General features: G+C 42.3%; 1 protein-coding gene across 18 annotated transcripts in view; it reads right to left on the bottom strand.

Annotated features, from left to right (window-relative positions):
• The window catches only part of Syne1 (spectrin repeat containing nuclear envelope protein 1), a 477,641-nt gene that overhangs the window by 69,594 nt on the left and 394,002 nt on the right, over positions 1-14,045 (bottom strand). For all 18 annotated transcript variants that reach the window (XM_052750933.1, XM_052750946.1, XM_052750935.1 and 15 more), the window contains 9 exons: positions 13,719-13,852; positions 13,155-13,359; positions 10,779-10,961; positions 10,074-10,220; positions 8,937-9,091; positions 7,762-7,909; positions 5,324-5,418; positions 1,912-2,146; positions 21-215 (listed from right to left, as the gene is read on the bottom strand). In XM_052750933.1, the coding sequence (XP_052606893.1) occupies positions 21-215; positions 1,912-2,146; positions 5,324-5,418; positions 7,762-7,909; positions 8,937-9,091; positions 10,074-10,220; positions 10,779-10,961; positions 13,155-13,359; positions 13,719-13,852 (1,497 nt within the window). The remainder of the gene's footprint in view (positions 1-20; positions 216-1,911; positions 2,147-5,323; positions 5,419-7,761; positions 7,910-8,936; positions 9,092-10,073; positions 10,221-10,778; positions 10,962-13,154; positions 13,360-13,718; positions 13,853-14,045) is intronic.

Here is a 14,045-nt window from a genome sequence, read left to right as displayed (position 1 = left end):
GGCCTCTAACCTGAACTTACTTTCAACAAGAAAGCCAGCTTTTTCTTCTGCTCCTCCAGATGCATGCTGGCTGACTTCCATTTCTCTTGGATCTCCATGAGTTCGGCCTGCAAGGCAGCCTCGGCGCCACTGTCGGCCGATAGCAGGAGCTGTTTGCCAGCCTCGACTGTCAGGATGTAGCTGCCTTGCTGGCGCAGGAACACCTTCTCTTTGAACTGAAAGAGACCAGAGCTTTTTACTCTTTATTCTTTTCTTCATCTGTTCCCCATTATAAGCACAATTAGATAACCTTATGTGTTAGAATGCATACATCACACTCCTGCATCCAACAAGAGCATCTTAAATGAACCAAGTGTAAATGAGTGAGAAGTATAATCTCAACACAATATGAACCCTGCTTATAAGACTAATGTCCAGGGATCGAAGAGTGACAGCTGTCCCATCATGGGTGCACACAGTAGGTCTCTTAAAGTTGTCAACGCTGAATGAGTCTTGAAAGACATGTGAATGTAATCAGATTAAGAAGAGATGAGTGTGACAGGGAAAAGGAGAGAAGACAATGTCTTCCTAAAGGGAACTGAGGAGGGATACATGGACTATATAAGAGAAACATGATGTATTCAGGAAACACAACATACTTTTCCATGACCGGAGTCCGAAGTGCCTGTGTAAGAATGGTAGCAGCATAACTTGCAGGAGAACTTTTAAATTTTATGTGTGTGAGTATTTTGTTTGCATGTATCTCTGTGCACTATGTGCATACAGTGCCTGAGGAGACTAGAAGAAGGCATCAGATTCCCTGCACTGAAGTTACAGGTGGTGGTGGCTGTCGTGAGGGTGCTGGGAATCAAACCTGGGTCCTCCAGAGCAGGCAGTGTTCTTAACTGCTGACCCATTGCCCTATCCCATCATTGTTTTTCAGACTGTGCTTTGGTAGGTAGCTCATGCTGGTCTTAAACTTGCAATCATCTTGTCTCAGTCCCCGAAATACAGAACTATGCTACCACATCTAGCTAGGGATGTGGCTTTGACACCATCACAGAACACTAAGCAGGGAGCGATGTGTTTGGATGCAAGTTATAACAAAAGCATTCACTGGTGGGGTAGAAAGTGGAATGAAGAATGTGTGCGCTGTACATGATGAGACAGGTTAGGCTACTGTCTACCAAGGCAGGAACTCCTGAGGCAGTGGCCACAGGGATGGACATTCACGGCGGGCTGAGTGTGGGGAGTGAGAGACAAGAAAGAAGTCAACCGCAATAACTCTTGGGATCCTGGACCAATAGATCAGAAAGGAGAACATTTCTTCTGATTAGGGACCTGAAATGTGGAGAATATCTGGTCCAGAGGTCACAGGCTCTATGCACACAGACATAAATCTAACAGGTAGTTGGATATATGAATCAAAACCTCAACAGCCGAACTTGGCCAAAGATGCCAGTTTGTCCCTTCTCTATTGGTCGTGGGTAGTTGAGGCCATGTCTATAGATGACTTTGTTCAGAGACATTGGGACAAGGGGGGAGCCAGATGAATCCTTTAAAGGAGGAAGGGCCACAAACATATGTGGACAGGCTAACAGTGCTGGTAGGGACCAGGTTACATGATTGAATCTCCCTGACCAACACCAAGTTATCTTTCCTTGCCATCCTCTTTCCATCCAACTGGGTGCAAGGAACTGCTGTGGGCCTTGGTGTACAAAGTAGAGGAATCTTTGGTGAGGCGTCAAATTGCTCGAATCCCCTGTTTCCATAGGAACTTGGCAATGCAATCACTTTGCATGATTCAGTTGATCCTTAAGAGTGTCTGTCACGACTTTCAGGTCACTTCAGAGTCCATCTGAAGAACCGGGGCCAAGGTCAAACGCAGCGGACATGCAGAGGAGGCTTGTGGGAATGGTGCTTGCATCTTACCTGCACTTCATCGAAGAGGGTCCTCACTTGTTGCAGCGGGACTGGGATGCTTCCAAGACCACTCAAGGGCAGGTAGGACACTTCAACCAGCCATTTACGGAGCTTCTCTGCCATCTCCCTGTAGCGTTGCCACTGGCGAATCTGGCTGTCGATGATGCCCCGTCTCTGCTGGGCCCTGCGAATCACTCCCTGCCACTGATTACTAAGGAGCGTCAACTTCAGGCTGAACTCATCCCTGGTGAGGAAATAATTATATAGTAAAAAACCTATTGTCTTGCATATTGTCAGCTAGTATATGTTTTCCGTAAATGGTCAGCCCTGAGACATGATCTATGACAGGAGATGTCAAAGAAGCCATGGTCTGTTTGCGCCGTTGCAAGTTGCAAGTCATTTTTCAAGTTGGGGTACCAATCTACAAATACTATTTTCGTATCTCAGCACCAACAGAAGGCGAATGTATGGTAATTATGATATACTCCCTCCATAAGTATGTGTGGGGATTGGGGGTGTCTCAAGAGCCTGTGACAGTCTCTTGCTGTGGATATCGCTCGATATAAATAAAGCACTGATTGGCCAGTGACCAGGCAAGAAGTATAGGCGGGACAAGGAGAGAGGAGAATTGAGGAAGGAGGAAGGAAAGGGGGACCAGCTGGAGCCACTGCCAAGACAAGGAAGATGTAAAGTACCGGTAAGCCATGAGCCACGTGGCAAAGTAAAGATTAAAAGAAATGGGCTGAATATAAGAGTGAGAGCTAGACAATGATAGGCCTGAGCTAATGGCCAAGCAGTTTAAATAACGTAAGAGTCTGTGTGTTTGTTTTATAAGTGGGCTCTGGGACTGGCGGGACTTGGTGGTGGGAGCTGGAGAAAAATTCTCCAGCTACAGTCTCTTGTACCCTACAACAGGAAAACACGTGCTATTAGACCTACCCTACAAACTCCCTCCTCAGCTAGAATTATAAGCCATTTTGGAAGAATCAAAACCAAGTCACTTAAATTACACTATATTAAAAGTTTTATGGTATTTTTTTAAAACCATAATTCATAAGCAGCCTCAATATTCCCTCACACGTGATGACTCCAATCTCAAGCAAATCAGTATTAGGAATTGTCCCTTGCATATTTTAGGTAAATTTCACGTTTTTTTTTTTTTTTTTTAGAAAAAAATGAACTTAGTCAACACAATATGGATGAAGATCATTCTTACACCTCGAGATAGTAAATTTCACTTGAACCTTCTCAAGGAAGGTTCTGAGGAATTGCAGATGTTTTAATGAATCCTCCCTGTTTCCATGCTAAAATGTACTGGCATTGCTTATAAAGTTTTATTTAATATACAAATTGTAGCATGGAAACAACTTTTAATAAGGATGTGTCAGGCATCTAAAGGGATGTTTCTTGGTTGATTTTAGTGCTGATCACAAATGCAGCATCTCCTTATCCTTCCACTATCACTCAGACACTGCTCTGTGGAAGGGATCACTATTCTAGACTCTGCACTACCGTGAAATCCTATATTACCGATACATCCAATATCTAAGTTGACTGTTAAGTCTGAGCTTACAACCAAATGTGCAATTACCTCTAAAAAAAATTGATTGAATGATTGGATTGGAACAGATGATTGTTGCACAGTAAAAGTCAATTATTCACTATAAAACATTAAAAGTACTGGGTAAAAACAAACAAACAAACAAAAACAGCAAAATAACTTCTTACATTCCTTTTAAAAAGGAGTTCCGTAGGGCAGTGACAAGGTTCTGATGATCACATTTGCTTGTGAACACAGATTCTGCTTTGCGTGACATATGCACATATCATAGTAGATTCTACTGTAGTCGAATCCATGCATGGGAGCTAACCTCATGACAAGTCCTTAAAGGACACGTCGCCTCAGAAAACGTGTGCCTCCAAGACTTGATAACAGCAGAGAGCATGAAGAAGTGCGGGCGTCAGGTAACTAACATTCAAGATCTCCAAAGAGCCGTGTCTTTAAGTATGTCAACTGTCCTGATCCAGCTGCCCTTGATGAGCCACTGGAAATGAGTCTTCCCAGTGCTGAAGTTCTAAGAACAAAATCCCCCATGCTGACTTTGATAACATACAGCCTTGTTGTCTGGACCCTTCCTGTCATCCACGGGTCCTATCCAACTTGTCTTTTATTTTTCACTAGCAACACTCAAGTTTCTTTATTTAGTTCCAACTCTCCCATTTTCACCCTTTTGTGTTTTCCCCATCCTAAACGTTAGCATTTAAAATTTAATAGATGTTGGCTTGAACAGGAAGTTTAAATTTTATTTCACTTAATGACTTGAATGTTTGTAATACTGCTCGAGGGTTGGCTACAGACTGATAAAGCCAGAGATAAAAAGGTAATTGCACTTGAATCTGTTGTATTTGGAGGGTCTTAAATTCTCGGTAATGTTCACATTTAAGTTTGGCTTGCTTAGAATGGAGTAAGTGCGGTGTCACATATTATTGTTCCAATCTCAACCATGCAAGTCTTTTGTGAACTTCCAAGGAAACAACCACTGAAGGCTGAAATTGCTTCTAAAACACTAAAGACAAAACTTCTAATAAAGATGATTTATTTTCTAATGATTTAAGAACACACGGTTAATTATAATTACAACAACTGGTCCTAGGCATGAGAAACCTATATATACATAGATGCTAAAATCAATTCCCCAAATATAAACATGGAAATTAGATGAGTGAATATCGGTCCTAGGAAATACAGACACATGACATTGTCAACTCGCATGTCGCAAGTGAGGTGAGAACTTCACAACTATGTTTTAAATAGAGTTTTTTGTGATGAGTAAGAAGGATTTCCTATTTAACACAGTGTGGTTTAAGGTGGCAAAGTATTTTCTAACAGACATATAGTCTGTGGAACCCGGTTAGAATGAGGCTAGGCCTGGCTAAGGAGAGCCCTTAATGCCAAGCCTGATTTTGCTTCCACTTAGCTATGCGACCTCGCTCAAATCAGTTCCTGTGTGCATCTGGAGTTTTTCACCTCTCAGAGAGTCGGACTAGTAATACCTTGCTTCTTTTAGGAATAAAATTTCAGTAAGTACAGGGGGATATTAGTAGCATCCGTTTACTGACCACTGATACAATCCATTCTGATCTATTCACTAATTCCAGTCCCTACAGATGAGTAGCGAAGGTTGGCTAGGTGATTTCCAATTACCCTACGTCCTTCATATCATATAATAGCATTTGCTGCAAAGCTTCAATACTCACTCATTTCAGAGACGCAGGCAAGCCTTTCCTCCAATTACCAAGGCCCTGTGATAATACAATTGCTGCAGGAAGATTGGATATATGCCCTCTAATCTTTCATTAAAAAGAAAATGACTAATTTACTGGAGAAACTTTCCTCATAACAATTTATCGAAGATCCTACCTGTCATCAACTTGACCTTGTTCTAGAAGATGCTGCCCATCAACAATGATGGAGTGCAGGATCTGCTGACGGCTGAACATCTCAGCTTGAAACAGCTGCAATTTGAAAGAGAGATATATTTTAAAGTCTCTAATTTCTTCTGATAAGTTACTGCAGTCTGTTTTTAGCAGGGCTACGAAAAAACATATTCAGCCCCATCTGTGGTGTGGGAGTAACCGTTTTTTAAAAATTACTAATTAGGATAAGCTTAAAGACAAAGTTTTAGTTTGGGGTTTTAATTAGATGACTAAACATAGCCTTATCTCTCCCCCCTTCTTTATTCTTTAAAAGTTAACCTAATAAGGTAAGCTGATGAATTTACAACTTGTGGTCTATTTTATTTTTGAAAGCTCACTGTTTTTCAGTGTAGTCAGGCTAGTAAAATCATCTCATTACATGTATAAAAACAAAAACAAAACCCTGCAGGGATTCAGGTGTTGCCCAGTGGTAAAACCTGAGGCCCTAGGTTCAATTCTCATTAGTTTAAAAACAATGAAAGATGAAATAATAAAAAGCCCCATAGAAAGATTGATATTTCTAATTATTTCCTCTGGCTATTAGTACTGTTTATTTGGAGATGGGTTTTCACCAAATTGCCCTAGTTGACTTTGAACTGCTGGGCACATGTGATCTTCTTGCAATATATGCCACTCCCAGGTCCCATTGGTTTTTTTAAAAAACAGCATTTTTTCAGATATAATTCTTATAGCATGCAATTAATACACTTCCAATATCCATTTAATAATTTTCATTATGTCTCAGATATGAATTGCAAGCATTTGATTTTAAAATATTTTCCTTGTCACCCAAAGAAATGCTGTATGCAATGGTAGTTGCTCCTCACTTCCTCCCAGCATCCAAGTGCCCAAGTCCAAGCCACTCCTTGACTATTTCATGCCTTTATGGAAATTGCCTACTATGCATATTTCATATGAAGTGAACCGTGTAACATGGTCTCTTGGGACTGGCTTCTTTCACTTAGCACAGTATTTACAAGCTCCATCTACACAGTCTTAAGTGTCAGTACTTTAATCTTTATTCTGAGTTATATCCTACTGGAGGGGTACAGCAGCACACTTCATCTGTCATTGTGGATGCACAGGTGGGTCCTTCCCACTTTGTACCCACTACGACCAACACGACTATGAACACTATGCCTGCATTTTTTCGTGGATGCATTTGTCTGAGGAGCAAACACCTGGGAGTAAAGGACTAAGCCGTGTGCTAAACTGTGTTTAGTATGTTGAAGACGATCAAATTCTTTCTCAAAGCTGCTTCCTCTTAAACCCTTGTGTGATTTTCTGTACCCCCTCTGCTTTTTCCCACCATCATCCGCAGTAAAGCTTTAACTATAATCCTTGCCGCTTTCTGAGTCCTCCTATCCCTCCCCCACTTCCTCCTCTTTCTCCTCCTCTCCTTTACTGCTCCTCTTCCTCTTCATAGTCTGCTGTCTCCCCTCTTCCTCCTCCTCTTCTTCTCATACTGCTCTTCCTCCTCCTTCACCCCCTACCCCACCTCTTCCGCTTCTTGACACAGGGTCTTGGTAGGCAACTAGAACCTGCCTTAAACTTGCTGTAAGCCTGAGTTTTGCCTGGGACTCACAATCCTCCTATCTGAAACTCAAGCACTGTGACTCCACATGTATGTGACACTATGTCTGTCTTTTCTTTTCTTTCTTTTCTTTTTTTTCTGAGACAGGGTCTTGCTATGCATTCTGAGTGCTCTGGAACTCACTATGTAGACCAGGCTCATCTTGAACTCCATCCACCTGCCTCAGGTTCCAAGTTCAGAGATTAGTCATACTTGTCTCTTTATAATTCAGACACTCTCTACACTTCAATGCAAGATCATGCCAATGAATGAATGAATGCAGACCTGAGAACCATGAGAAGAGAGAGCCAAACCACATGTCTTAATTTAAAATACTAAGATTGCCAGATAAAGGAAGAAATCGAAATTGGCACTTAATTTGAGTCTAGCAAAACCCACTACTCACATGCTTCAAAGATCAGGCTGGCCTTCACCTTGCCTCAATCCTCCTGCCTCTGCTTCCTGAGCGATAGGATTAGCATGACTGATGCCTGGCTAGGGGCTAATTTAAAAAAAAAATCTTCAAATTTTTTCTTAGCTTTTATTTATTATTTATTTGCGTGTGTGTGTGTGTGTGTGTGTGTGTGTGTGTGTGTGTGTGTGTGTGTGTGTGGTCTGTGAGTACATGCTTGCCGAGGCATACATGTGGAGGTCAGAGGACAGTTTGTTGGAATCAATCTCTCCTTCCACCACGTGGGTTCTGGGGAGCAGTCTCAGGCTATTGGGCTTGGCAGCAGGCACCTTTACCCACTGAGCCCTACCCTCGGCCACTAAAACTTTGTTGGCTCAAGGCTACTTGAATGACTTACCTCATGTGCCCTCTGCTGCTCCAGCAGCTGCTGATAGTTGCCCGAGATCTCCACTGCTAACTTCTGCTCTGTCTGAACCAGGAATTCCATCCATGTCTCACATTTTTCCAAGAAAGTCTGGTGCTGAAGCAAGAATGACTGCAGCTTGCTGACAGATGATGGACAAGGAAGAATAGTCACATGGGGACCTTTGTATCGCCCGCACATAAAATAGACTAAATACTCTCTGCCTCAGTTTCCATCAGACCACTACATAGATTTCATGCTGAGTGGTAAAGCTTTAAAATCCAAAGTCATCAACATTTAAAATAAGGCTTTTTGAATGCTTAGAACTGTACTTATCCTTTGAATATGATCTCATTTGAAACAATATTTATGATTAAAACATGGCTTACAGTTTTAAACATGGGAACAACTTGAGTTTTCTACTTTTAGTACACATTTTTTTTATTGCTGGAAAATTCTAGAATTTGCATATATATGCATGTATGTACATAATGAATTCATTGGTTATGTAGTTTGAATGTATCTGCTTTGAAATTCTTGTGTTAAATATTAAAGGTCAATATGACAGTATTCCAAAGGTGGGAGTTTCAAAGGCTCATTCAGCCCTGAGGCCCTCCCTCCTGTGAGGCCCTCCCTCCTGTGAGGTCCTCCCTCATGTGCTTTGGCTTTCTTCCATGTGAAGAGGTGGTTTCCCCCCTCTGGAGGCCTTGAGGAGCAGGAAGAAAGCAGCCCTCACTAGACAACCAAACATCCTGACCCCTTAGCATTGGGCTTTCCAGACCCATGGCTGTAAGACAATATACTCTTGTTTGTTTTTCTGTTTTGTTTTTGAGACAAGGTCTCATGGAGCCCACCTGGATCCTGAACTAGCCACATAGCTGAGAAGGATTTTAAATATCTGATCCTCCTGTCTCTGCCTGTCAAGTGCTGGGATTTACAGGCCTTTGACCCACTACTCTCAGTGTATGTGGATCTAGGTAGCTAAGGATTGAATCTAAGGCTTTATTCCTGTTTGGCAAACATTCTACCAACTGATCTACATCCCCAGCCCTAAGAAAATACATACATATATATATATGGATATGGATATCCATCCCAGCCTGTGGCACTTCTGTCACAGTAGCATGAAACACACAGAAACGACTGAAGGGACTGCGGTGTTTCCTCACCTGAATCTTTCTGTGGTCTGAGAAGATGCCAGGGACCACTGACGGTTCAGGTTCTGCATCCTCTTGATCTCCTTGTCATTCAAGGGTAACCGGTACCCCAACTCATTGAGACGGTCCAAATCTGGAGCCATGCTGCTAAACCTTAGCATCTGCCCCTGTTAGTGACATTGAAAAGCTCAGTTCTTGCTGGAAGGTACATGTACATGTGTGTGCACATAGAGACCAGAAGCCAGTCAACATCAAGAGTTTTTTTCTTCAATTGTTCTCTACCTAATTTTGTGACACAGGGTCTCTCACTGAACCTGGGGCTCACCAATTTAACAGGATGGGGATAACCAGCAAGCCCCAGAAACCCTTCTGTCTCTACCTCATGGGTGCCAGAAGGCACAGGACAGAATGGCCAGTTTTTTACATGCCTACTAGAGATCTGAACTCAGGTCCTCATGATTACGTGGCAACTACTTTACCTAATGAGTAAGCCATCTCCCCAGTCCCCACATGGAGGATTTTAAGCAAAAGGATACATGATAAAATTCGCAAGTCTACTGCATTTTTAAAGTCTGGTTTACTAAATATTTAAAATTATTGGCAATCCAATAAAAATTTTCTTCTTTTAAAAGTTGCATTAATATTGTTAATTGATAAAATTGTACTGTAAACAGTCATGGGATCAATGTAATGTTTTCATAGGGAAACAATGTGGGCTGACCGAATCCACATAATTAAGCAAAACTTTAAAGACAAAGATCTCTCTGTAGCTGATAGAAAGGAAGTGGGAGGGGTAGATGAAAGGTCTACAGGAATCCTCATAGCCTGAGATGCAGTAGGCTGAACTGGGAGGGCATCATGTTAGTGCTGTGGTGGGGTATGCATGGGAACTTAGAAGTTATGAAAGGCATGGTGGTGGGATGAGAAGAAGAAAGGAGGGTTGGGATGGTCCTTATGGACTGATCCTGGTAGGGCTCTGGTCACAGCTGGCAGCTCATCACCAATACACTGTTCTGTCCTCTCAGGGGGCAGGAAGGAAGAGCCAGGCAAGTTTCGGTGGGGTGTCAGAGGGAAGTGGTGGGAAGTGAGTTTACCTCAAGATTTTGAGGAGACAGGTAAAATGGGGAAGGAAGATTGGCACACACTTACTCTCAGTTCTTCCATCCTTTCCTGGATAGTGGAGAGGTCGGACGAGTGCGTAGGGTCCTGAGCTTGGAGGATGTCCTCGGCTTCCATGATCCAGGCCTCTAGGGCTTCTAAGCTCTCGGCAAATGTTTCATAGTCAACAACTCCAGCCTATGTTTTCAGAAAGAAATTGGCGTTTCAGTGAAGGAAATGGACGTTTTTATGAAAGCTAGTGAAAGGGCAAGTGTCTACTGTCATACTCCTTCATGAGAGGCTCTTCCTAAAATGACATGGCAATAGTGGTATTTTCTTCCTCATTTGTGTAGATTTCGTTTGTTTCTGTGTAGGATTCCCTAACAGCCAATTAAAGCCATTATTTAAATACACATAAACCGTTTTCAAAGTATCTCGGTTCTTGCTCAAGGCTATTAAATCCATATGAAGCCACTTAGTGTTGGCTCATTGGGTATACTGTGAAGGTGGGTATGATGTAGGAGTTGGCCTGCTAAACTAAACCAATTTTAAAAGCAAGTTGTAGAGAACAGTGAAAACCAGCAACCTTTCCTTGACCCCACCGGGACTTCTAAGTTTGATTCTTTTTTTTTTTTTTTTTAAATGTTTCCTTGTTGCAGGAAGTGTCATCTCAGCACTGAAGAATCTGCTTCCTGTGTTTGTCCCCCAGACATGACAAACGCCCAGTCCGGAACACTCTCACCGCTGGCTCCCCACCTGCAACACCGCTTGCTGCTTGCAGAGAGCCTGCTCCAGGCTGCAGAGGCGCTGGCTGAAGCAGAGCTGCTCGCACTCAATGGCTGCAGCTGCCGCGGCATCCACCTGTTGCCCGAGCTGCTCTCCCAGCTCGCGGAGGATGAAAAGCGAGTCCTTGACTGTCCCCAGTCCCTTGAGAAGGTCCTAAAGGAGAAGACGAGGCACTCATTGTGAAGCACATTACGTGTCCTCCTCGGTATCACTGGCATTTGGCAAAGGGCCACACACATAGGTAGGAAAGATTCCTGTGTGTGCATTACAATACCTTCACCTTCAGAAACGTAATCAGGGATTGGCTCTAATTTTTAAAAAATATGAATTATGTGTACTAACAGTTTAACTATCCATGTTACACACACACACACACACACACACACACACACACACACACACACACAGAGCACTCTTCTGATTAGGCTGGGGATGCAGTTCAGTGGTTGAGTACTTGCCTAGAATGAACACACACCTATCTCTAGTTCCAGGAAAAAGACAGAGGGCTTATAATACAAGCCACAGGAGATCATTACAGGACTTCAGAGAACCGCAAATGATGTACATAAGTAAGGGAAAGAGAGAAAGAACCAAACCAAGGAAGAAGGGAAAGGGGGGGGGGAAGAGAAAGGGGGAGAGAAAAGAAGAAAGGATGGAGGGAGGGAGAGAAAAAAGAAAGAAAAGGGGAAATGGAAGGAAGAAAAGAGGGAAAGGGAAAATGAGGGGATGGAGGGATCCTGTGAGAGAAGGAGATAGACATATATCTCCATATATATATATATATATATATATATGGTGAGAGAAAGAAATAGAAAAAGAGAACAATGAAAGAAAAAAAACCATGATACACTAGATGAGGCAGTAACTAGAAACCTCAGATCATAATTTTTCTTGCTCTCTCTCTCTCTCTCTCTCTCTCTCTCTGTATATGTATATGTATATATATGTATATATACATGTATATGTAAATGAACATGAAAATGTATATGTAAATGTGTGTGTAAATGTATATGCAAATGTAATTGTACCAAACATACATAAATGTATGTGTAAATGCATGTGAATGCATATGCAAATGCATATGCAAATGTATATGCAAATATGTATGTAAATATAATTGTATCAAACTGAAAACATGCTGCTTTTTGCCTTTCCTACTTATTTTTACAGAGGCCTTGGGCATTAGTCTAGCTATGGGTACCTCACTGTAGCTACAGCAGGGCTCGGGTACCAGTGAGGTGTAGGGGGCAGGGATGGTTCAGGTGGGCAGGGCTAAGGACCTTGTCCACCTTTATGTCCATGGCATCTCCAGCTGTGTTTTTATGAAGTCTAAGTGTACATTCATAACTGGGAGCCAATGGGGATTCCCTGATTCTGGGTTCTATGGTGTAGTAACAGATCACACTGGACTGCCACTCCTGCTGGCTGCTGGGGTCCCACTGGGGCAGGATGCAGAGTGCACATCCTGCTCTGCCTGCATAGTGCTTCCTGTGAGAGAAGGGCAAAGGGCACCTTCAACCTTGACACTGACAAAAAAGTGTGCCTCGATTCAGGGGCACCGAAAATGACAGATCTTTATAAAGATAAACTATGTCACCAAAAACAAAGATTATCTTTACCGTAAATAATAACCTGTCACTTTAAATCCGTATTTAAATTGATGGAACAAGCTGGTGTTTATGTAGCTTTTTTATAACTCGCCCAGTTTAATAAACTGATTTGGAAAAGCTTTTAAGGAAATCTTTGCAACAAAGATCATTAAAGACGAACAAGGACAAATAATAAGACCCAAGTAATGGGTGGAATAAGAGAAGGCCTTGCTTGAAAGCCCTAAGTAGGTTATTGGCAGTTACCGTGGAAAAGGGAATCGTTTAAAAGCTATTAAAAAGTATAGCAGCGAGCTGAGACAGACTTCTCTCTGCTGCTAAATTCCTGAATGAAGCTGTTGTCCAGAGGCACCCGTAGCAGATAACAATCTAATTGGATGATATCCTCAACAGTGGATTTTTTTTAAAGGCCTGATTTCCCCATATGGTTACATCTTATAGTGACTATTTCAGTATGAACAATAACCTACATTTTCCCCCATGGATTATATTCCATTAGGGAAAAGTGGGGAGAGCTACTCATTTTAAAAAAATGAAATGATGGGAAAGAAACTCACAAATGTTAAACATGTGTGGAAGGCTAGCAGGCACTTTAGTAAATAGGGTGACCACATGGGGATAAACCGCCTTGTGAATTCAGACTGCCCCAAAGTTCACACACAGCTACACCAGCCCTGCAAAACCCGTGACACGGAAGGACACCAGGTTGGGCAAGTCCCCAGCAAGTTCCTGGACATACATTGCAATCCTGAATCCACTGGGTGACTTCATCATCGGCGATGTCCTTGTTAGTGACGGCCTTCAACAGCGCACTGGTTCGATCCTCTTGTTGTTGGACAGCAGAGGCACACTGCTTTGTGTAGTCCTTGTATCTCTGCCAGAGCTGAAGAAGGGCCTTGCTGGAGTGCAGCTGCTCAGCAATCTCTTCCAGTAAGTTACTCCATCTACAAGCAACAGTGAACACTTAGGACATCACCTCTCACCAAACGCTGTCACATACTGCCTTATTTGTCTTGGTCCTGGTTCACATGAACATGGACGTAACAAAGCAATGACTCATATCTGTTTAACACAGTAAAGACTAATAGACCATGCTCGTATTTCTCGTATTCCAAGGGGATGAAAACTATCTTTGGGTTGAGAGCAGTTCTAATCTTTCCTAAAAGCCTTCTTTCTGGTCATTTTTCATTAAATTCATGTCGTAAAAAAACGAAACAAAACATTAGTACAATAGATTGTAAACGTCAGAAAGTTTTCATTCTATTCTATTTATAATAAGATGTAAAATTAGCCTGCTCCATACCTCATATTGACTTCCTGCAGGGTGCTGGAGAGTGTTTCTGTCACGGGTGGGTGACACTCCTTCAGTAACTGGCTGGTGATGGAGCTGAATTTCGACAAGCCCTCTTCCTGCTTTTCTAGGCTCTCATGAAGATTCTGCCCAAAGAAAGAGTCCCCCAGATGACCAACAGGAACTAATTCTAATGAGTGAGTTTAAAATCATTTAGTCATAAGCACGCATGTGTCGCTCCTCTGCTTTTAAAAAAGATGAGCATTTCTTTCTTATAATTTTGTTCTGCAAGAAGAGTCACAGCAATTGAGCTCTCTTATGCTACTATGTGGATTCTTC

Source organism: Peromyscus californicus, unplaced genomic scaffold (genome assembly GCF_007827085.1).
Source record: "Peromyscus californicus insignis strain IS unplaced genomic scaffold, ASM782708v3 Scaffold_22__1_contigs__length_63687245, whole genome shotgun sequence".
Taxonomy (NCBI): domain Eukaryota; kingdom Metazoa; phylum Chordata; class Mammalia; order Rodentia; family Cricetidae; genus Peromyscus; species Peromyscus californicus.
This window is presented reverse-complemented; position numbering and strand designations above follow the sequence as displayed.